This window comes from Pangasianodon hypophthalmus, chromosome 12, assembly GCF_027358585.1.
Source record: "Pangasianodon hypophthalmus isolate fPanHyp1 chromosome 12, fPanHyp1.pri, whole genome shotgun sequence".
Taxonomy (NCBI): domain Eukaryota; kingdom Metazoa; phylum Chordata; class Actinopteri; order Siluriformes; family Pangasiidae; genus Pangasianodon; species Pangasianodon hypophthalmus.
Window position 1 is genome coordinate 5,851,460 of NC_069721.1, and position 25,071 is coordinate 5,876,530.

At 41.6% G+C, this 25,071-nt stretch overlaps 1 protein-coding gene across 1 annotated transcript; it reads left to right on the forward strand.

The window, feature by feature from the left end:
• The first annotated feature begins 4 nt into the window (after positions 1–4).
• On the forward strand, positions 5–24,599 carry kansl1a (KAT8 regulatory NSL complex subunit 1a). Its single transcript, XM_026915189.3, has 14 exons — positions 5–509; positions 3,839–5,142; positions 15,095–15,236; positions 15,989–16,125; positions 16,284–16,419; positions 16,631–16,799; positions 17,964–18,143; positions 19,158–19,322; positions 19,588–19,742; positions 20,459–20,577; positions 20,661–20,718; positions 20,813–20,925; positions 22,041–22,323; positions 23,227–24,599. The coding sequence occupies exons 2-14, from the start codon at positions 3,905–3,907 to the stop codon at positions 23,356–23,358; spliced, it is 3,027 nt and encodes a 1,008-aa protein (XP_026770990.1). The 5' UTR covers positions 5–509; positions 3,839–3,904; the 3' UTR covers positions 23,359–24,599.
• The last annotated feature ends 472 nt before the right edge of the window (positions 24,600–25,071 follow it).

A 25,071-nucleotide genomic window follows, 5' to 3' on the forward strand; every position in this document is an offset into this window, starting at 1 on the left:
TGGCGGCGGCGGCGCGTGAGGCATGTCTTCTCCCGCCTCTGCGTGCGCTGTTTGGCCAAAGCAGTGGAGAGGAGAAGAGATGAACCGGCCGCCATCTTCCGCGCGCTTCTCCCTCTAACGATGATTCAAAATTATCCCGAAATCGGTGATCTTCAGCGCATCAATCCTGTCCAGAAGGGCGCGTGGTGAAGGATCTCATACCCGAGGCGCAGAAAAATCGTTCGGCGTTGTATGGAAAAGTGCATTTTTTTTGTTTGCGTTTCAGGCGCAGCGCGGACGCCGAGCTTGCAGCTTCGCCCATTTCGTGATCACGGAACCAGACCGAAAGGGCGCGTGAATGAAAGCGGGGCTTTCCTGAGGAGGAGCGGATTTGCACGCGGTGAATGCACCGGGAATGCGCCACGAGCCTGATTCCTTCGGTGTAGCGTTTATTTATTTCTCTAAAGCGCACGATTTAAAGTGAAACGAGTGCGGAATCGCTGCCGAAATTCCCTCGCGCCCGTCACGTGGTAGGTTCCTCCTTTTTTCTCTTTGTGTTAGTCAGTGTTCAAGTGCAGCTTAGCGCGCTAACGTTACGTTAACAGCACCGACACACTCCTACCTTTATATACAGAAATATAATCTAAAATGTGTATACTAACGCATATATTTGTGTGTGTGTGTGTGTGTGTGTGTGTGTGTGTGTGAGAGGAGAGCGGTGCTGTTGTTCTATATAGTGTGTAACTGGAGGTTTATAGATTATTAAATGTGTTATAACTCCAGTATCAGGAGATGTTCAGCTCATGTTTTCTACCTTTTTAAATGTCTTCCAGCCTGCTAAGTGTGAGATTATTCGTGATTATTAGTGGTTATAAGTGATATATATATTAATAGCTACCTAGTTTGGTGGAGCAGTTAATGCGCTAAAACAAAATGCGTTGCGAAATTAAGGTCAAGGACTTGTTTACTCTGTCTGAACTGTAGGTAATAAACAAACTGTGTGTGTATATCACTACAGTGCAGTTGTGTTTTAGTTGTGGGCTGCAGTAATTTCACGTATAAAGCCGTGTGTGTGTGTGTGTGTGTGAGAGAGAGAGAGAGAGAGAGCTAGTTAGCTAGCTAGCTTGTCTCTCAGCGGGGTTATGGCTAATGCTAGCCCGGCTGAACCTCGCCTTGGGCTTGGCCACACACACACACACACACACACACACACTGCAGCTAACACTAGCCATTTTTGCCTCCTTCTCCTTCTCTTAAAAGTCAGTTTTATCGCGTTAGCTAGCCGACCAGGCGACTAAATAACCTGAAATGAAGGTTTTGAGGTGAAACTGGAGTCAGTAGTTTGGGGTTTTTATTGAAGCTAATCTCCAGTAAAACTCTGTGAGGCGGAAACTGCGAGAGGCGTAACGAACTTAACCCGCTTTTACAGTCATTACTATTATTTTATTTTATTTTTTTTTTACACATGAACATTTACTACAAGTCAAATTTTGTCAGAATGTTATGTAAAAACCTCCTCGCCGTACCTCCAGAGAGAGAGAGAAAGAGACAGTGTGTGTGTGTGTATGTGTGTGTGAGTTTTTTTAAATGAATTTTCCGCCAGTTAGCCACGTTAGCAAGGCGAGCAGATGTGCAGGCTGTTGCATAAGGAGAGCTGATTGAAATGCCGCACACGGCCATAAAGCTGCATGGCCTCCTCTTCATCTCTGGCGCTGTGGTCCTTACTGTATACTGCTCCCTTTTGTTCAGCTTTAACCTGATTCCCCTCCCCACTTATCACCCTTACTATTAGCAGTAGCCCATGGAGTGGAATAGTCCTCCTTTCTATCCATTAATCCACAAATTGAAGATATCAGGTTCATTATTTGACTGCAAGGACATCAGAATAAATGTAGCTCATGCTCAGCTCCATTTTCTAACATTTTCCTCCTTTTGGCATATGTTTATTAAAGGGGAAAAAAAATCACCCTAAACTACTTGCTTACTAATCTCTAATTAATTGTCATGTGATCTTCAGTGTCAGTTTATTATAGAGTGATATTAGAGTGTCTAATATTTATTTTGTACAGAATGACACTTTTTTTTTAGTTTAAATGTCTTTCATTGACATCTTGATCTATTTTCACTTGGGTTAACAGTTTCCTACATTACCCACAGTGCCGTTCGACTGTCCGCTGACAGTGCTGCAGTGGGATTTATGCTGCGTTCAGCTCCAACTTGTAATTCGCCACCTCCGACCAGTAAAAGTAGGCGTCTCAACTACGAGTTTGTCTCCCTGGTTGCGGAGCGACGTTGAATCAACATGGCTGTGCACAGGATCAGAAAAGAAATTAGTCATACTATAGATCTGACAACATACAGGGAAAATATTGACTGTACTGCTGGCTGTTTGAAGAGGTGAATATACATCTCTCATCACAGTTAGCTGGCTAGATTGCTGCTAATAAAAGGCGAACACAGAGACGCCCGTGTTTTTTTTCTTTTCATTTTGTAATTCGCACGCGCTGAGGTGGAAAATTATATCATTCCTACTTGCAAATTAGCACTTACAAGGCAAGTTGAACGCTGCATTAGCCCTTGATTCAGCTCTACCTAAAGAGAGCGATGCAGCAGTGCTTTAATACTTCAGTCTGTCTAGTTCCCTCACCTCCTCATCTGCTACACCCTGCTCGAACATCTCCAGTTCCAAAGCTTCAACTTGTATGATAATGTCCTGATAAACCTGCCGCCCCATGCTATTGTGCTTATAGCTGATCCGAGTCTCTGTTCAGCTTCTCTGTAGAGCTGCATTGCATTGTGGAACACTGAGTCCAATGTTTGATGGCTTCAGTGTTTTTTTATGTTGCTTTCGCATAAATGACATTGAGCCTTGCTGAAAAATGGTGAATAAAAAGAGAAGCTTTTGTTCTTTTGATTTTAGGACTGTTGCCGGTTATGTTTGAAATCTTTGGGAAAAGAAATTCCCTTATTAAAAAGCATTGTAACTGCGCTGGTAGCGTGACCTCAGTGTGGCTCACAACCACTGATTTCTCACAGGAATAATAAATACGGCACCAACCAACAAACTAGAAGAATCGTCAAACGCGTCACAGATTTTTCAGATTTCACATATTTAATGAGGTTTCCTTTAAGTAGCGATGACTGATGAATGTAGGTAGCGGTGTGTGTTTTGCTAAGCACAAATTGCCCCCTCATACACCTAAAGCATATCCCTAATTCCATTAACACAGATGGTCTACTATAGAGGAGAGGGAAGGGAGGAGGTAAAGGGGATGGCTCATGCTTATATAAGCTTAAAGTGTAGGAGTTTTTCCCCTCCTTAATGTCCATTGTGCACAAGACCTCTCAGCTAATTCTTTTGTTTTAAGGTCTTGTTTCATTGCAAGTCAGGCAGAGTTTGGAGGCCAGCTGTAGGTAATAACTTGCTTTTTCTGTAACTTTATTTTTAGTTAGTAAGACAACCATTTAAGCTTGTTGCACAATTAGATCTTTTAGTGTCAATCCCAACTACATAGCCTTTTTATGTTTGCTAAATAGGTGAATGTTTTTTTTTTTTTTTAAATCCCCATTATTTGGACTTTTATGAAGTGAGAGATTATGCAGCTCGTGTTTTTGCCAGCGCTTCTCACTGTTGCTGTGAAGTTCAGTTCAGCTCAGTCATAACCCGTCCTTAACTTGCTGAGGTTGACCATGAGAGATAGGCAGGGTGCAGTGCCATCTTAGTGCTAAATCACTCGCTGATAAATGGTTCTTTTCAAAAAGGCCATCTGTGTGAATTTCATGTCATGTCAAGTCTATGCTCTCATTTTTTAAAATCCAGTTTAATGCCAAGCCTTTTGCCATCCCATTCCTGTTTTAGGCTCTGTAGGTGGGCTGGCGTTGACGAGTGCAGAAGCAGGCTGCTGTGCCCTTACCGCGGCCCTGCATGGCTGCGATGGCGCCCGCTCTGACCGACGCCCCGGCCGAAGCCCGCCATATCCGCCTCAAACTGGCTGCAGAGAGCAACGGCAACTCCACCAACCTTCTCCTGTCTTCATCGATCTCCCCGTCTGAGCCAGCGGGCACTAACGGCAAACGTCACCACGAGGACAACTGTCGTCGCTGCTGCAACGGCAAGGAGTCACTGGCTGAGCCACTGAATCTGGGCAAGTTGCAGCCGCTGGTGGCCTCCTATTTGTGTTCGCATGTTGGTCCTGTAGCTGAAGAGGGCGTCCTGATCAAGCCATCGTTGCTGAAGAGCCGAGGCCTGCTGAACGGAGATCTCCTTCTACGTACTGCACTGAGCGGCGGCCAGCCAAAGAGCCTCGTCAACGGAGGAGGAGCAGGAAGTGGAGCAAGAGGAGGGAGCGCGATGGTCCCAGTCAACGGACTGGCCAAGAAAGCTGCCGTGCCCAGCACCGCCCTGCCTGAGAAAGGCAGTGTGGCCCCGTTGAACGGAGACAATGCTAAGCCTCCCACCGGTGCTGGAGCTTTGTTACCTCAATCGTCCAAATCTGGAGACGTGATACCAATGGTATCTGTACCGAGAGCAGATTCCAAGCACCTGAGAGAGCTGGGTGACTTACATAGCAGAGTCCCGGAAGATACAGGTGTCAATGGCTCACCAGAGAATCCGCAGTTCAAATCTGAAGCACCCCCTAGTGACCGGTCACATGCCGGCAGGGCTGGAGCACTTCCTGGGACAAACAGTAACAACTGTGTCCCACCTGATGCCCCTCAGAGCTCAACCTTGTGCCAACATAGCTCTTCTCCATCTTCCCCTTCCCCTTCTTCTGGTATAGAGGCGCTAATCCTTCGCGAGCGAGCGCAGCAGAGCCAGCGCAGGCAGGCTGACATCTCAGCACGGCTGCAGCGCCTGTGCAAGAGGCTTCATGTGGTTCAGGCCAAGCAGGTTGAGCGTCATGTCAAACAGCAGCTCACAGGCTTTTTGCACCACACCGTGTCCCAGTCCTCCGCCTCCAGACGGGACTCCATGGCCCAGCTCCTGAAGGACAGTTCTTTCCCCTCAGAGCTGGAGAAACTGCACCTAAGTGGCACCACCAGCTTGCGGGTGGCGGAGGCGCAGTTTGACTCTGATGCCACTGAGAGCAGCTCAGGTGGCGAAAGCGACATGGAGGAAGAGGAAGTTGCCAGAGTGGATACTGAGCAGCGGCATGTCAAACTGTAAGTTTTTTTTTTTTTTTTTTTTTTATAACCCAAAATTCAAATCATATTGGAGGAAGTAATTAAGAGTGTCTGAAAAATTTCAAGTCTGCCTGCCTTTCACTCTTTGACCAAGCCTAGAGGTGAGGCACCTGACTCAGTGTTAAGAACATATGCATCCATAATGAAATCATAATATAATAAATGTTCATTTATTAGTTTATATTGTATTGCCATGCATAAACTATACTCCCCACTGTAGTTTTAGCAAATATTAGGAAAGGAAGTGATAGTGTGTTAACCCTAGTTAAAGATCCAAATACTTATTTTTTTTTTTTTTTTTAAACCTTTAAACAAAATGGCATTTTCAGAGTTGGATTAATGGGAAGTTCACCGTCTTGCTCAATTCCCCTACACGACAGATTCGTTTTGTGATTTTAGCATTGCAGTTGGAATGATGAGTTTCTTAAAGAAATTAGTGTGTGAAAGAAACTTCCCAATGAGCAACAGATTAGAAGTCAGCTCAGAATAAGTGGTGTTCAGGTGGTACTGTAGACAGTGTCATGGCAAACATCAAGAACATGCGCTTGGTTGGGACTTCTATTTCAGTGAACTGCCCACTGAACTAGAGAATTAGCAATTCCACAGTTTGCTCATGTACAAATACTGCTCTGTACATTGAATTCTATTTCCTAGAGTATTTGTAGTTCTAATTTACTGTCCTGAATGGCGTATGGTGGTATATGACTGGGTCTGCTCTACACTGAACTTTGTCAAGGGCCTCTGTTAATTTCCACTCTGGCCTTGTTTGCTCAGTGAGATCATAGATCTTGTTGTCATAACATGGTCTTGTCTAAAGTTGTGTTCGTTCTTCTTCTTGGCCACGGTCTTACTCCATTGCACAAGGATGAATTTCCTGTTTGCTGGAAAAAGAGGGAGCGATTCCTCTTCATAGAATGACTGGACAAAAAAAGTAAACCACCAATCTGTTCCATCTGGACAGAACTCCATTTTGGGGATTGTGATTTTTTTGAAAAAAAAAAAAAATATTTTTTTTATTTTTTCCACTCTCTTTATTCATTTCATCTGCATGGGTGGCTCACAGGCAAATTTAGGAAAAGTGTACACTGTATATTTATTTCTGTCTCATTGAAAGGCATATTGATTTTTAAAAAAATAGATGATGAATTTTAAGACCCTACCAAGAGGAGCTTTTTACTAGTATCCGTAATGTGTTCCCTTTTAAGCTCAGTGTTTAGGGAAGTGAAAAAGGCTTAAAGCAGCAGGTGCTCAGTGCTGACGTGGTAAGCAGGCCAGCATTACGTTGTAGGCCGATTATTAATGAAAACCTTTGCAAAGGGGAGAGGCTGGGACACAGACAGGCTTCCTTTGAACATTTGACCTAAATAATCAAACAGCCATGCATGGAGAGTTTGGATGGCAAATTTGATCACTGGGACGTGTCCCTTTTGTAACCAGACACACTAGATACTGCTTTGCTGTTTCTATTGGTTTTCCTTTTTTTTTTTTTGAATCAGCACTAAGTCTATTCTTGTTACTCCTTTTTTTCCCCTTTCTTATTTCTTGACCTCTGGTCATATGTCATGACTCTTGTGTTTATACTACCAAAAAGAGGTAAGCATGGTTGTTGTGTGGGTTTTTTTTTTTTTTTTTTTTTGGTAATCCCATTCCCAGCCTACAATATTTTTGCCAAACTTAGTTGGTTCTATTTGTCAAAATATAACCATATTAGAAATTTAAAGTGCTGGGATGCTAACCTGGATGAAGTGGTTGCTGCTGATGAATGAGTGAAAGCAGTAAATGTGTCGTAGCACCATGCATGCACCATGTACGCTCTCATTTTAATAAACGTGGACTTTCCTTGTCCAGCAAGCTTCATATCTGACCTCCCACAAGAAAGTAAAAACCGCCACGCCCATGACTTCGCGCGAGATTAGGACTGTTGCGTTTTCATGGTTAGTCACAGTGTATGATGGATGCTTACCTCCCCGTTGACTTTTTTCCCCCCAAAAACACTGATTAAAATGCATTTCTGTCTATTATCATCTACCCAGTAATATGTTTAATTCGAGATCAAGGTCCTTAGTCCAGTGATTGTCATCCCATTTCCACTGTGGATTCCCAACTATGTCGTACTACATGGATGTCTGTTTCTCCAGGCAGGGGACTCAACTGCACTGAAACCCTTCTGTCTGTGTGATCTCCTGCTGTTTTAATAAGCATGTTCATTGCTACCTCTGTGCCATTCCTGTGCCTGTTTGCAATTTTCTCATACAACGGCTATCAAAAGCACAGAAGAACATGGCACTGCTGACAACCGTCTGTTTTTGGCTAAGCAACACTGCACAACTTTATGCTAGTTAGAGTTTTTTCACTCCGTGCCTTCGCCTTTTCTTACAGTTATAATGTAAGAAATCGTACGGAAAAGTTGTTTTCAGAAATATCCTTCTTAGTAAGAACAACTGGGAAATTTTTTTTTTATTATTATTAATTTATTTTTTTATTTCATTTTAGGTTTTGTGTGTGTGTTTGTATAAATAAATAAATAAATATATATATATATATATATATATATATATATGTATGTATTATTTTACACGCAAGGATATGCGAAGACGCTGTGGTATAACGATTCGCTAGTATATTTGTTGTGATATTTTTAGACCAGGTTATCATTTCATATTGTATCACCTCTGTACAGGATCTCAGCCCCAACTCACACCTCTGCTAGTAACTGGCAAGTCACTAGTTTCACTTGAAGTTTGGCTGTTTGTCACCTCCAGCTGTTGTGGATTGTGGGTGTGGTCTGTCTAGCTTTCTTAAGTTCAGATATGAGATGGTAAATGGTGTACAGTCTGCTGTAAATTTGTATACATCACTGTTACTTTATTTGAAATTTCTTAAATATTTTGTAATAGTTTTTTTTATATATTGTAGTTAACCCTTTTTATCTATTTTTGACTGTCTGAGAGTTGATTCATCTTTGGATTTGTCGCTTCACTATGTCATACCTCAATTTAAATAAATAAAAAAAAAGTCTCTTTTCAAATGTCACTCTGCCCCCCAGATATGTAGATAATGAATGTTTACTTGTTGCTCTGTGGCTTGAACATAGGGTTAATGCTGAACTGGTTCTGCTTCATGCTGGTTGAACTCGGCTTGCCCAATCTTTCTGAACTCCGTGTAGATGACATCAGCCTGTTGGGCAGCTGTTCACAGGAACTGAAGCCAAATGATCTCCACCTAGTGCTATGAAAAGATCATGTTTGGGCATCAGCCAACATTTTGCTGGATAATCATTGGAATTACTAGAAATTTAATTGAGATGTAAATACCACCAAAACTGTTTGAAACTGCTCCACCACAGTCCTTTCACCCAAATTATATAAAGCATACAGAAGATGTACGTGTTTATAGCTATAAACCGTGGTGTTGGTTTCCTAATCGTTCAGTTTTTCACGTTTCGCTTTGTTAGTAGTTTGAGGACATGTCCCGTTTAGTAAAGGTTGGTGCTGTAGGCTCGGCTGTTCCCAGGAAATCTGAGATGAGTGGAGACGGAGGCTGAGAAGGACGTTCATTGTTGTGCTGCTTTTCTTACAGTTCATTGTCAGTAGTTTATTGTGATCTTCTTCTGAAATCTGCCTACAGATGGATGACTCATTGAAAGTGCATGCTTGGGTTTGTAACATGTCGGGATTTATCAGTACCGGTCGTTTGCCACGGTGGCTGCTGAGAGAAAGGAGGGCTTTTTGTGCAGTCTGGTATTGACAAGAGCGACCCCTTGCCACAATAGGTGCAAATATTCTTCATTTTCTCCATGTGTTCATGTGGGCGCGCACGCAGCTGTTACGCGACAGGCATTGTTCAGATATTCCCTTGCATATCTTGTGTACATGTGGAGGATTAAAAACAGCGTCCACTAGATGGCACATCAGAGCCAGACCATCTCTGTCCATTGGGTTTCTAAGTCAAGCTGTAATGTTTAGTGATTTCATGCGCAGCGACGTTAAACAGATTGATGTTTTTTTCCCCTCTTTAAAACTTTCTGCCATCGGTGTGATTGTCGTCATGATCTGTGTCTCCTACCAAAAAAACCCTTACTGTACATTTATAAATATTTACTAATCTAGAAAATCCAGAAGAGTGTACTTGAAACAGACCTTTTGGAGATTTTTAAAATTGAAGCACTAACTGTAATAGGAAAATTTCTGTAATATTTCTGTAAAGCTGCTTTGTGACAATGGCCCTTGTTAAAAGCGCTGTACAAATAAAACTGAATTGAAAATCATTAATTAGTAACGGTCTAGAATAATACACACCTTTGCGATTTGAGACACAACGTTAGTTTGTTTGGTCAGTTGCAGACACAGTGTCACATGGTACTGTACTTCCTTCCACTGTTTATGCTAGTTACGTATTGCACCACACGGAAGCCTCATGATTTATGTAGACGTGCCAAACGACCTCAGGATGCACGTGTGGTCACTTTGCGTTTGCGTACGTGTTGTTAACAACGAGTATAAATCAGCCCTACTTCTCTCTCTTCCACTGTTTTGAACTCGACCCAATCATGTTACATAACCTTTTCCTCCCTTCTTACTCTCCCACCAGTCCTCTCCTCGTGTTTGCGTTCCCTCTTTTTCACCACTCTCTCTCTCTTTCCTTGCATACTTTTCCTTTTTCCCCCCTTTCCTCCTCTTTCTCATGCTCCTCCTCACTCACTCATTTGTATGTAATGACTCAAGCATTCCGGCTAAATGTGGACTTGACCCTTTTAGACCTCCCGCCCATCTCTCTCTTCATTGTGTGACTCGAAGAAATGCCTTCCTGTGTGTATCGCTACTATTCTTCCAGATCTACTCCAAGAACTTCTCCAAGCAGAGGCTCAGCTCGTGTCAGTCACAATGAGAGAGGAGTACAGAACCTGCCCATAAACATGAGATCTGTGCTGAAGCTAGACACCTTCAGCAGAGACGCAGTTCTCCTCTGATCATCTGTAAGCAGCCGTGACGACACGGGCAAAGTGGCTGGAGATGACTGTCTGCTGCCAGCTCGGTGTGATCTACGAAGCACAGATTGAGAGATGATTCAGTGTATGGCTGAGAGCTCCTTTGTTCTCTTTATGAGCTCTCCCTGTCACTGTAATCAAATACGCAGACTGCAAACAACCAGAAGGACAGTTTGAGTGCTGCAGCTTTTATTATAAGCTTCTCTAAATAAGAACTGATTAGCTTTTATGCAAGTTAACCATTCAAGCCTACGTTACTGCCTTGCTGGTTCTGTATACCTTGGTTTTTGCAGGTCCGATAGTAATGTTGTATAAAAGTATTAGGGCTCTACGGTGTATCATATCATTTGATACAAGGCTCTCGAGTTGAACATCTGTGTATTAAACAATACATTCAGCAGACTGTATAATAAATTGGTCTGTTCCACATAAATGCAGCTTGTATTAGATGAGGAGGAATAAACATTTATACCTGTACACTAGGATAGCTGCTGCTAATAACACACACCTCTCTCTCTCTCTCTCACTCACACACACACACACACACTTTCTCTCTCACTCACTCTCTCGGTCTCTCACTCACTCACACACTCACTCACACACATGCAAACACGTTCACTTTCTCTCACTCTCCCTCTCTCTCTCTCTCTGTCTCTCTCTCTCACACACACTCTCACACTCACTCGCGCATGCAAACACGTTCACTTTCTCCCTCTCTCTTGCGCTCTCTCACACACACTCACTCACTCTCTCACTCTCTCACACACACTCTCACACTCACTCACACATGCAAACATGTTCACTTTCTCTCCCTCTCTCTTGCTCTCTCTCTCTTTCTTTCTCTCTCTCTCACTCTCTCTCTCACACTCACTCACACACACACACACACTCACTCACTTTCTCTCCCTCTCTCTTGCTCTCTCTCTCTCTCTCTCTCTCTCACACACACACACACACACACTCACTCACTCACTCACTCACTCACTCACTCACGCTCTCGCTCTCGCTCTCTCCTGCTGCTTTAAGACAGCATTTCCCGGCTGATTCAGTCAGGGGTAAAGTAATCACTGTGGCAATTGGGAAGTTGCGATTGAATGCAGGAATCAAGAATGTGTTTTGAAATGCATGAAGCTGTGAGACTTTCACAGCACAGCTAGCTAACAGCGGAATATGAAATAAAGCGCCCTGTGTTTCAGACACCCCCTTGAGAATTACACTAGCAGGGTTGCCATGGCTGGTTTTTTTTTTTTGTTTGTTTTGTTTTTGTTTTTTTGTTTTTTTAAATGCCAAAGTGCACGTACCACAGTGAGCTTGTTTCTAGCACAGACACTGGAAGAAGGGAAGTGTGACTCCCTTGTTCAATCCATTTTTCCCCAATTATTAGGCTAGTTTCAGACCTTCTTTTTCAGTTTTTGAGTTGTATTGGAGGGAGGATGGATTTTGCTGAGACCTGGCCACCCTGTACACCAACGTACATTAGGTCAATGGCTGGAGAGCTAATGTTTAATTAGCTGTGCTTAATTTTGTTACATTCTAATGCTCAGCTTTTGTTGTTATACGCTGCTAAGAGTCTGAATGGATCACACAAACACTGTCATTGACAAGCTTCAATTATTGTACTTTTATAATGTTGAATGGTTTAAATCGATTGAAAATTTAAACCATTGCCAGTTGAGGCAATGCTTATTTCTGCTGTATTGAAAATTATATCGAGACCGCCATACTTCATCAAATATGTGTAACCCTAAAAACTATATATCCCCATATCCAACACAACCTCAGCTAATGAAATGGGACTCAGTAAATATTTATATACTGAAATCAATGTTAGAGTTTAAAAAAAAAAAAAAAAAACCTGCACTGAATTTTACTCTCATGCAGGTGGAATAATGGTCAGATATAAATCTCATGGGATAAATTTATGATGATACACTTCCAATAATGTTTAGTACAGCTATATTAAAAAGGCTTACACTCCTTAAACACAAATCGGGTACATCTGGTTCGCAGATTAAACCTGAAGTGACACTGCAGACACGACACATTTCATTTTATACCTGCTTCTGCTCACACATGGAGCATGCCTGAAGGTTTCATTCATGGTTTAGTTCACAGGAAATATCAGTACTGACTACAGCGTAACGATACATTGTGACGCGATATATAAATCTGACCATGTGCATTGTGGGAATGTGCGATTCACATCGTGTATTTCAGAATTCTAGTAATTATGTATCTGATGCAGTTGCACTGTTTGAACACTAGAGGTCCCATTGTGTCTAATCCGCAAAATGTATAGAGAGCACGCTGACCGATAGCTCTGGATCACAGCGACCCACACGCGTTATAGGTTATATGCTTACACAACCACGTTATAACAGTTACAAAGAGCTCTTCAGTAGCTTTCAAACAGCACCAGCCCTGCACCGCTGCGATCTACAGTGCCTGAGAACAAGGCTGACCTTGTTGCTCTGTTTCTGGTTAAAATGACACCTCAGTCGCTGCTACGGCGCTCATTATGTTTCACTCGATCATGTTTCCCAGGTCAGAGACTTTGTTTATTCAATCAAATTTTTGGTAGAATTTATAAATCTATTTATTTATTCTTAAGATATATTTTATGATATATTTTTTATATAGATTTTGCATTGTTTATTACACAGAAATAATAAGTTTTTTCTGTCATAATTTTTTTTCCCCCCATCAAATCTTTTTCAGGATATTCTGAGAATCGTATCGTGAAACCAGTGTCGCAAATTGAATCGTGACCTCTGTGTGTGTGTGTGTGTGTGTGTGTGTGTGTGTGTGTGTGTGTGTGTGTGTGTGTGTGTATTACTGACAGATTAACCTAAACATGCTGTAAACAAACACACACACGTTGTTAACCAGTGAGATTCACTTCTCATGTCCTAACATCGGAGCACATGCTGCTACAGCAGGCTACAGGCTGAAATATTGAGCTAACATTCAGTGCAGAATAACAGAACAGACCCTGCATTTCTTATATTTTGTCTTTTTTTTTTCTGCCTACTTCATTAATGTGTCAGTAGAAGAAAAATTTTCCTATGTGAATGTTTTTTCCCACAAAATTTTAAAGTGATTTTCTTTGTAAATTCACCCTGGTTCTGGAAAAGGGATAAGAATCCACCGAGTAACCATTATATACACACACACACACACACACACACAGACAAGTAACAGAAAATGGCTCTGTTCTTGTGTGTGTGTGTGTGTGTGTGAGTGTGTGGGTTGGGGGGGTATTTTTGCTGCCGTGGTTTGGGTCAGTGTGTCCCCATTGACAGGTCACTGTGAAAAATAGTTATTTTGGCTCATTAGCTTTATCCTGTGATGAAACATTTCTATCCTGATGGGAGTGGTCTCTTCCAGGTTGACTCCGCCCCCACGCGCAGGGCATGAGGGCTTGCTGAATGGTTTGCGGAGGATGAAAATGATGTAAATCACGTGTTACGTGTGTGTAGAGGTTCTGCGTGATGGTGTGGAGAGAGCCTCTGCTGTGGAAGCGTTTAACAGCCACGGTTTTTGGAAGGTTATTTGGAAGGCAGCAGATGGTATGGAGAGATGCAGGACTCGTCACAGGCCATGTGTGTGTGCCGCGTGAGGAGCAAGCCTGAGTGGCTCGTATAACCAGTTCGACATCAATAGCGACAATAATGGAAGACTGCCTGTTAGTCATATTTATCTATACGTGTTCTTATAGCACACAACGCTGGCATTGTCTTTAGTCCGAGCCAGAAGTCTGGGCCTGTATCTCTCTGAGCTTTTTATCACACTGCAGCTGTGGATGTGTGAGAAAACTCATGAAGTTCAGGATGGGACGTTAACTTACTCTGTCGGCTTATTCTACAGAGCGTATTAGCATTGTTCAGTACATAGCAAATCATTAGCCTGGGCGTCCAGGACAAGAAGATTGTGTATCTGGGCTATTAGATTTTTGTTTGTAGTTTTAATGGCAGTCAACAGGGGCTTTTTTTTATTTTTTCTTTTCTTTTCTTCCCCTTCCAATCTGATTTGCGTCCATTATACGTTGCGATTTTTTTAAATGGAGTTCTGTTTAATGTTGTTGGAAATGTTTTGTCTGTCTTTTGTCCTGCAAGTTCATATCTGACCTCCTAACAGTACAAACTGCCTGCTCTCAAGACTTTTTTCCCCCCTCGATCTTGATGCATTCCACTAACTATATACCTGCGTCAGAATATTTCCAGATCCAGCCTTTCTTTTTCATATTTTCTGACTGCCATTTTGTGAAAGTAGAGCATAATGAATAGCTGAATAGCATTTAAATATTGATACCTCAGACAGTTAACTGGATTTCTGAATACCATAATCCACAGCCATAATTTTCACCTGGAATCAGAACATATTACAGCAAGAGAGTAACGTATAGGGTTGAGCGAATTCGTTCTATTTAACGGGTGGTATGATCATTAGGGGTGTAATTCTCAAGTTTCATGAAGATATGATCTAATATCGATGCTTCAGCCAGTGATTTGATATTTGCTGATACCTCAGTGACTGCCAGGATGCGATTTTGATTTGATCGATTCAGGGGCCTGTGATCGATATTAAACGATGTGTCTATTTCACACAATCAACACAACATTTCTCTTAATTCACAGATGCAACCAAAATGTATTTTGAAAAATCTACTGAGCTTTTTTCCACTTTGCACAAAATATGTAGCATTTCAAATAAGGACCCATGATGAACTTAAACTTTGACGGACGTCACGTCCGAGACGTGGCTGGAATTAGAGTGCCCTAAATAAAGGTCCTTCTTAAAAATTATACAAGCATCGATGTTTACACATTGCATCGATACATCGATCCATATCGATGGATTGTTACACGCCTACTGATCATGGTATACAGATGCACTCACCTGTCCAGCTCACTGAATAAGCATGTGTTTCTATATGTTCCTCAGGTGGAGAAGAGCGGAAGGCCGCTTCGCCCTGGAAAGAGCCTCCATCATAAGCCGTTGGACGTGGCTGCAGGCGCACATCTCGGACCTGGAGTACCGCATTCGCCAGCACACGGATATCTACCGGCAGATCCGCACCAGCAAGGTGAGTCAGTGCGTGAGAGAGAGAGAGACTTTGTGTCTCACAATGTGGGAACGAAAGGAATACCACACAACAGCTAGATGGCAGCAGTGTCACTCTGAAATCGGTCTTCGATTCATTCAAAGATTATTGCTGAGCAGCAGGAATAAGAGCTGGATCACAGTTTCCCAGCTCTGGTCCTGGAGTACACCCTTATCCTGCGCTTTTTAAGTGTTTTCCCTGCTCTAATGTACCCACTTCAACTCAGGGAGGGATGATAATTGGCTGACTGATGTTGTGAGAAGCAGGAAAATACTAAGACGGGGGGCACTCCAGGAGTTAATGCTGTGTGCCAAGTTAGAATAAACACAGACTGATCTCATCATATGGCTAGCTAAAAACAGCAGAGCTCCACAAACATCACACTCATGAAGGAGGTGAGCTCCAGTGATTTAGGTGATAATATACTTCCAAATAAATAAACTCGTTCTGCTAGTTTATAAAACTGTTTGTGTGCTCATTATCAAGACAAATCATGTCTTTTGGGGAAGTTATAAGAGTTGTAAGGGTTGTTTAGTTGCTTGCTCCAGTAGCATCAGAACTATGCTTATTTCTGAATTTATGCATGGCTCAAATTTGCATACTGAGACAAGTCATCTTTGAACACAACTATTTAATATTTATGTATTAAATGTTATGAACCTGTTAATAACTAAGCTATTTGCATGTTACATTGAATGAGTGTGACAGTGATGTCTGATCAATTTGTCACTTAGGGATCAGTGGAGCTGGGAGAATCCTCCGCATCATATCAAACCAAGACAGAAAAGGTGAAGCCCCAGAATGCCACAGGGGATCTCAGCCAAAACAACAGATTTCAGAATGACAGATCCATGAACGAATTCTTCCACAGGTAATAATGACCGAAGGCTTTACCACAGAGGTCCAATAAAAAAAAAAAATCAAAATTAGGAAATGGCTATAATTTTTGTATGGGAAAGAAAACTGGCATGCCTGAGTGTTCTTTGACTAGAGAATGTGTTTTGCTGATATCTTTGTGATCTCTTATAGCATGGCTGAAGTATCAGATGTTAAGCTTTCTCCGACACCGGAGAGTGGCTGTTCAGCTGCGCGTGTCCGACCCCTGATCAGCTGTAAAAGACGACGCCTCATCCAACCCGGCATGCTTCAGAATCTCAACAGCAAGGTGTGTGTGTGTGATGTATGGGGGAAAATGTCTAATAGTACGAAGTCAAAATAACTGGGCTTGTGGTGTTATCTTGGAGACTATGCATCTGATCATAACGGAGTAGTGAAACATGCCAAATAGCGCAAGTCGTTTCAATCTGGTGTATTATTACACCTCGGACGTCAGGTTTTGTTTCATACACGGGCATTGTGACTTCACCCCTCCTCAGGTACAGAGAGTGTGTTCCCCAGCAAGACCGTGTGATGTGAACAGTGCGTGTATGATGTGTGGGGGCAGTCAGCTCCTCCCTAAAGCAGAGCTTCAGTTTGAGCGCCCCCTGCCGGAGAATGTGGCCCTGCAGGACCCCAGCGTTCATCCTACACTGTCCCTGCAGTCAGGTACACACACAGGACCGGTGTCCTGGGCTATTAACAAAATGCCAAACACAATTCATCAGCCAGAATATTGCTTCTTTAGTACTGTACCAGAGCCACAAGACTAAGTAAGGGACTCTTGGCATTGCACAAACTACATATCGCAATCACAAATTTGGTTTAAACTGTTTTTATTCTTAAAAGAAAATTGCTCAAATGCCTTAAATGATTGATGCGTATGATTATTTAGGCATGCGGTTCAAATGTTGCTAAATGGATACCTGTTAGGAGTGTAACGGTACACAAATCAATTAAATTCACAATACTGGCTTCAAAGTTTCAATTCATTTCTCAGAATATTTTGAATGAAATCTGAAAGAAGAAAAATTATGACTGAAATGAATCCATTTTTTATTTCTGAATCATAAACAATGCAAAGCAATGTGCGTTTTTGTCTTTATAAAACTAAATAAATTCAAAATTGCTGTGAACAGAGATTTAATATTGTAAACAAAATGAACTACAGATTCACGGTATCTTAAAAATAATTAAATAAATTTATAAGTTCTCCCAAAAAGCGTCTGAACCAGGGGAAAATGAATGAGCTCTGTAGCAGAAATGGAGCCCCAAAGTCTGCCAAAATGCCTGATTTCCATGGTTTTTGGTGGCGTTTGAAAGCTACTAAAGAGCTCTTTTTAACTATTATAACATGCTCTTGTAACCATATAAGGTATAATTTGTGTTGGTCATTGCAAGCCAAAGCTATCAGGCTATCTGACTTCAAGTGCAGATCTTGCAGAGCTCTCCATGACAGAATGTGATCACATGACCAGTGTTCTCGTTATATTTTAACTCTGTGCGTGTGTTGGGACCCCTGGTGTTCAAACATTGCAACAGCATTACATGCATAATCAATAAAATGCTGACTTACATGATGTGAATCGCGTACGTTCACAATGCACGTCATCAGATTTTTGCGTTGACGTGCATCGTGTACCGATATATCGCTACACCCCTAGTATCTAGAAGATTCACTTACTTGTTAAGCAGCAAGAACACTTCAGTGTAACACTAAAGAAGCAAAACGTAAGACATTGTTTTAGGGAAGGGACAACATTGTAATTTTATTTTGGCTGAACTATTCCTTGACTGACTTTATTTATATAAGTGTTGGTCTATCTGTTTCAGACATGCCTCTCAGCATACACCTCCAAAGAGTGCTGAAGTCTCACTCGCAGACCCGGCACATGGAGAAAATCAAGCCTCTGAAGAAGCTGTCGCTCAAACACAAGCTCTCGCACTACTCGTCTTCATCTGCACTATCCAAGCACAAGTTTAGGCTTTCCAACTCACCCATGACTGCCATCAGTAAGTATAGCGTTAAGTGGACGCACATACAGTTCTCAAATACACCAGAGAGCTGTGTAGAGACACGAGCTGTGAAACAGGACGTAACGTATCTCGCATGCGCAATGTAACGTTACGTATCAATGTAACGTTACGTATCAATGTAACGTTACGTATCAATGTAACGTGTTTAGAACCGTTTGGGGGCGGGGTGAACTGCAGCAAATGGGATGATAACCTCTGTAGTGCAGAACTTGATTGTTTTTTTTTTTTTTTTAAAAAAAAAAAAGACCATTAATAGTATTTTGAAAAAGTCAAAGATCAGATAACTGTCCAATCATACAGCTTGACCAGTGACGCTCATTAACCTTACTTACACTACGTGACATTTCTATGATTTATTGTTCTCTTTAGTGTTGTCTGTATTGCATTAAAACTGGCATAGTTCTGGCTTTAGGAGCTTTCTAAGCATTGAAAAATTTGCAGCGTTCAGAAATAAATTTGCGTTAATAACGGTGTATTGTTATAAAAACAATGCCGTAAAAAAGCAACAGCTCTGACGCGACAGTGGATTAGAAAGTTTGACAATTTAGACGGACTACAAAAAATGTTATTTAAAAATAAAAGGAAAAAAATTATTAATTAAACTTTTGGTGCACAAACATCAGAATCTAAATGGAGCAGGCTTTACTCTGGTAATGTTACTTGGCATAAAAATAGGGATTGATTTTATTAAACTGTATCTTTGATGCTGCACTCTGAATTTATTGAAGGTATAGTGACATCAAGTGTAAATAATTTAAATTCAACACAGCAAGCGTAAAAATAAAGTAGATCAATAGGGTATGATAGCAGAAAGCAGTGGCGTCAGTTTCATGTGAGTGAGGTTTTTTTTTTCTCTCTCTTCCTTCTCTTTCTTCCTAGTCGCCATAGTGACTGTCCCTGCAGCTGTCCATGCTAAAGTCCCTGGTACGTTTTAAGTGAATTTTGCTATACATTACATATTCAGTTTGTCCCCTCCTTTCTGTCTCTCAGGGTTCTCCAGCCATAAGAGTCGATCAGAGAGGGCACGAAAACAGGGTGAGGCCGGGATTCGCTTGACTAAGGTTGACACGCACACCCCCTGCAGGACGGGGCGGCTTCTGGACAGGAGCCCCAACCGGAAGAGGGCCAGGGAGAACTCGCTGGACCGAACAGAGTGTGAGTACTTCATAAGAATGCCTGAGAAATGTATGCATTCTGTCTAGGGCTGGATGTAAAGTGACAGCTAATTTGTGTTTTTGCCATTAGTTCAACCTGAAACCAGCAGCAGTGTTGCAGAATCTGTTCAGTTTACTATTTGGCATGTTTATGCTCATATTTGAAAAATGTAAAATAAATAGTACTTCAGTCTAACGCTGAGCTCTTTCAATCTGCCAGTTGTCATTTTCTCATTTTGCTCTCCTCCTGCTGTGTTACGAAACAGCCCCAAAGCTGCAGTTTGATGCAGGAAGCCCTTATCCGCCATCTCAGCCAAGCATCCAGCCATCCACCCCCAGCACCATGAGCAGACAGATGTGTCTGCCCAGTGACAGCTCCACACCTCTGGGCCCCAGCAGTCAGACTGGCTCCTGCTCAATGGTACACAGATTTAAAGTACTAAGACCTTTTCCAGTTTCATATTGCAATAATCTCTGGTTCAAACTGTTTATGACAGTGTCCCAACTTGTCTGCCATCCGTGCAAATTAATCCCACTACTAAAAATCGTTCCACCGATTACCACATTGCTTCTCGGGCGTTGTGTGTAGTGCAGCAGTAGGTGAGATTTGGAACCAGTAGCATGCACTAGCTAGACATGAAGTGCATTAGGTTTAAACATTGCAAAGGTCAGTATGGAATAGAGAATTTTTTTTATTTTACTTTCTGCTGATAGCTGCTATGTGATTGAGGAGCTCTAGCTCGCAGGTGGCACCAAAATAATGGATTTCTGGAACACAGAAATCAGTGTTGTGCCCTTTGGATTTCAACTCCATTTAGATCCTGTCGTCTAAAATGAAGAAGTGTTCTCCAATCATACTGAAGGCTCATTGGTTTTGTTTACTCCAGGGGAGGTTACACCAAGGGAAGTGTGGTGAACCAAAAAGACTGAAAAGTTTCACTGAAAAGATCCCCCAAAGAATGGCATATTACCATGCTACTTTGTAAACATGACACATCTTTCAAGTGCATTACAGTATGGCTCATGTAATCACAGTACATTCTATGATTGATTATCCACACCTCCTGTGCTGAACAATGCTGGTGTGAGGCAACAAGTCTTGTTCTTTTTTTACTTAGTGTTGCTTTCCTTTTGCAGCCAATTAGAAAGCGGAGAAGTGAAAACTCGTTTGACATCAACAACATAGTCATCCCCATGTCTGTGGCAGCTACTACCAGAGTGGAGAAGCTTCAGTACAAAGAGATCATCACACCAAGGTACACAGTTCTGTGTAACTGCTTCAGTTCACAGCTCACAACTGCAACACGTTTCTCTAACACTGCTTTGTTTTTACTTTTAGCTGGAGGGAAGTGGACATACTTCCCCAGCCTCTCACTGAAGAAGATGAGAACGTAGAGGTACAGTTACCTCCTGTCTTTGCATTCCTTCATTAAATGCTGCCCAGTTTTTCCCCCCAGTTCATTTATATGTCGTGTGTGTGTGTGTCTCCAGGTGGAGGACTTGTCTGACGCTGCGTTTATGCAGCTCCATCAGAAGTGTGAGGACCAGGAGCGCAGTCGCTGGAGATGGACCGCCCTCGCTCCAGCCAAGAGGAGAGGCAGCAGGTATCTTCTGAATATTTAATCTTCATCCTGCACACTGAACCCACCCTGTTGTTAATTACAGTACATTATGTTTTGGTCTAGTATATAGTCAGATGTACATTATATGAAGGTGATTAAAAAAAAAAAAAAAAAAATCTCTTCTCCTTCACTTCTGCTCAGTTTGATCCAAGCAGGCTGTCTATCGTATGGTGTAATCTTTAGTGTTATTCAGTCCAAGCTATCTGTCTTTTTGTGAAAGGGACTTGATTACCAGCCACCCATCTAACACACTTGTTGTGCTACAAAAACATTTCTTCTCTGATGTTGTGACAAATATAACGGTAAACAGCTTAACAATTGCCGTTGTCTTCATTTAATAACCAGCCTATTAGACTGTTATAAAACTGTTCTCACATTATCTGTAATAGCTTTCTGTTGACTGTTTAGATCTTCTTGAATATACACTTTGTTTTTGAGGCAATACCAGACCTGCCAATCTTCACACATTTTGCGTAGGAGCTCTGCATTTTAACATCGCATTTATCAATCAAAATACGCCAAAAGGGCCATCTTCTGTTTTTCCTCTGATGAAAACAGCAGATGAGCCACTTGAATGATTGACACTTGTGTAGACGTTTGGAACTCTCCGATATTAGCCGACAACTCCTGGAAGCCCCGTCCCTTTCCCCTCATGTCACATTAGCAATCTTTTAACCAGTGCTCTCGTCTCAACTCAGTTTTCCTGTGTGAAATATGCATTGACGTGGCACCCTTCATTTGTGTCGAGATAAAATGGAAAATGTTTTGAGTCTGTTAATATGAAATAAAATATCGAAGCCTGCTGGACTTGGCTAACATAAGACAAATATGTAGTTAAAATCAGTTAACTGTATTTACTGTGAATGAACGAAAATTTCAGCTATCAAAAATGGTCAAAAACGGCACTTTCGGTGTTCAGCCGTATATTTTGATACATTACAGTTAATTTTAATGGTAAAGATCATTTTGCATATTATTCCTCTTTAGTGTTGCCTGGTCTGCAAGAACTCAGTGAACTCACCAGTGACGTCACTTTTAGAAAAGCCGAACTTCCAAAATATTAAGTGATTTTACAGCTCTTCTCGTGTCACCTGCAGGTCGTATAAGTCTTTGGACGGCAGGACAACTCCATCTCTGAGTGGAACGAACCCGTCCACTCCACAGCCGTCGTCTCCGGACACGGGACATTTCCACCTGCTGCAGGATTACGGGCCTGTTCCATCACCCCTCAGCCCTCCCAGCCCTGATACACCCTGCTCTCGTGATGCACACACACCCTCATCAAGGGACTCGTACACACCTCACATGAGAGACGTGCACCGGCCGGTGTACAGCGAGGACACGCGTTGTTCAACACCAGACTGCACCTACGAGGAGAGAGTAAGTAATTCGCGAACACAGCCAGGGCAAGTAGATTATCAGTCAGTTCCTGTTACAGAAATCATGAACGCAAGCCACTGACTGTCTCAGTCGGAAACAGAAAACAGGACTGGGTGTTTCACCAGCTATGTTTTGTGCACACATTTAATGTCAGCGTTGCTATGAAGGCCAGGGGCTTGTGAGTGCTGTCTGCATGCGAGTCGTCAATCTTCAGTCGCCTTGCTTTTATTTAGAGCAAGTTTAAACTCACGTCTGCTCAGCAGAATGTAGGTTAAGTCTCAGCTCAATAGAAGATATTCGCATCGTTCCGTTTCAGAAAGTTTGTTGGATGCTGTCTCTCATCCAACCATTGAGTTATCTTTAAATTCAATACATATATAAAATGTGATTGTAAATTTGATTGGAATAAATTTAATTTATATAGTGCTTTTAACGATGGATATTGTCACAAAGCAGCTTTACAGAAATCCAGATATAGATTTAAATTTGATTAGATTCAAAATATTATCCACTTTGAGTAAAAATTAATTCTTGTTCACACCAGTTGGTTATTTCTGTTCAGATTGAGGTATTTAGGTATTTGTATTGTGACTCTGTGTACGGGTTTTTTTTTTCTTTTTTCTTTTTCTGAGTCAGTTATCAGTTTCAGCAGATAATTTAGTGGATAATAGGCACCTAATGAGCCCAGATTGAATCAAACACATTTCCTGTACACGAGTAGTCCAAATCTATGCTCATTGCAGCAATCGGATATAAATCGGGGAACCGGGTACTTAAGCAGCAGGAACTTAACACAGATGGGACAAATTTAAATTAGTCCATATGTCCTGCTGATTAAATCCTGAGCACGAAAGCTCTAAAGTCAGTGGCTCTAACATTTTTTTGTTATTGATGTTTCTGTAGACGGTGCAGCCATGGGAGCGCAGGAGCTTCCCCCTCTCTGAGGACCCAGTGCTGGAGCCCAAAGTGGACCCGCGACCCCATCAGGGATTCAGCTGCGGGATTGAATCGGAGAGCGAAACTTCTTCAGCCTAACAACAGTCTCCAGCAAAAAGCCCCGCCCACACTGCGCGGCCCATAAAACCACACCCCTTCTGGCATTAACCGAAACAAATAAAGAACTCATATTAAAACAAACCAATAAATATATTAAAGAACTTCTGTTGTTTGATATTCAAACATCAGCCAAATATTTTCACAGTTTTTAGTGAATATTAAGGAACGTAGAAATTTAAACCTGTCTCATGAAGCTCTTTTCTCACAGAAAAACTTAAATGTATAAAAAAAAATTAAAAAAAAAAAAAAAAAACAACCATTAATATTCTGATAGTCAGCTAAACTATGTTCTTGGTGTGGTATTCTAACCTGTCAGGTGAACACTTTGTAGCGCACTATGTAGCAGATGTCTTGAAGGGGGCTTGACCAAAGGGTGTTTCCCTGCTGACTAGTTTGTGTATGCTTGTAATGTGGAGTGATGACCAAAACCAGATAAAATAGGTTTTTCTCATTAATCTTGACTAATAGACACATCAAATGTATCTTCCTCACTAGAGTACACATCCTCAACTAGAAGCACTCCATAGGTTGTCACTATGTATCGCACACAATTTCCATCCCTGTTGCACTCACTGCTCCTGTTTCACTCTGATGCGCTCTTGTACGCTGATCTGTCCCCAGTCTGAGCTGATTTATTTCTGGCAAGTCACCAATTATATGTTAAAACCATACATACTTCCTCTATAAATGGAAGTCTTTGATACATCATGTAGAGTATTTACAGCTGGGTTTTGTAATGATACTTCAGTCCAGGATGTGAAAAGATTATTTAAGCATAATTTCAATATCAACTTTGTGTCTTCACCTTTTTATATTTGCTCAAAATCACTTGTGCAGAACATTTCATTTCTGGCATCCATTTACTCTCAGGTTATACACTTTTACAGTAGGTGAGGTGGTTTCTCTTGAAACTTGTGTCTTTTGCTTCACTGTTCCTGTACACAACAAATCTGGCTAACACTTTTCTGTCACACAAAAGCCATCACACTTCCCCAGAGTAACTACTGGCTATGCAAATCAACATTATGGTTGTATCATCTCATCTCCATGTTCTTACTTTCTTTGTTATTCAATCACAATGCTTTTTTCCCCCTCCCCCATGGTCTCGTTTCTGTAGTTACGCAAGACAGGTTTCATTGTAAGTTGAAATTGTTTGAAAAGTTGAAATCATTTGCAAAAAAAGGCTTGTAAATAGTACCATTAAAAAAAAATCAAACCCCTCCAACTGTTGCTTGTTACTGACCTGTGCACAATAGTTTCTCACGTGTGGTTTGATGGAGGATGTGATCACTGGGGCCATAATGCTTTTTAAACCTTACTATTTTTGCTGAATGAAGTGTTTTGTTTTTGTTTGTTTTTTTCCTAAGTATATAGTGTTCAGAATTTGCTCTCCAGAGACACATAGGAAGGCATCTAAAAAGAAATTTTAAAAAAATCCTCAATGTTGCAATAAGAATAAATGCACAAAACAAGAAAATTAAAGAATAGAATATTTCAGAATTATAATTAGTGGTCAAAATTGTTTAGAAAATGCTTCTAAAATTAATTTCAAATTAATGCGATTCAACGGCCCAAAAGATGTTTGACCTTATTTGCAAGGTCTAATAGCAATCTTGGTTCTAATTACAATAATATTGTTGGTAAAGCCCAGGGTGTGTCATGCAGAAGCACTGAGGCCTCAGTCTGGGCTAT

Excerpts from the sequence above, each read along its gene's own strand:
- kansl1a (XM_026915189.3), top strand. The coding sequence starts at position 3,905 with ATGGCTGCGATGGCGCCCGCTCTGACCGACGCCCCGGCCGAAGCCCGC. Across the intron at positions 20,719-20,812 it reads AAGAAGATGAGAACGTAGAG|GTGGAGGACTTGTCTGACGC; the intron begins GTACAGTTACCT and ends GTGTGTCTCCAG. Across the intron at positions 22,324-23,226 it reads ACTGCACCTACGAGGAGAGA|ACGGTGCAGCCATGGGAGCG; the intron begins GTAAGTAATTCG and ends ATGTTTCTGTAG.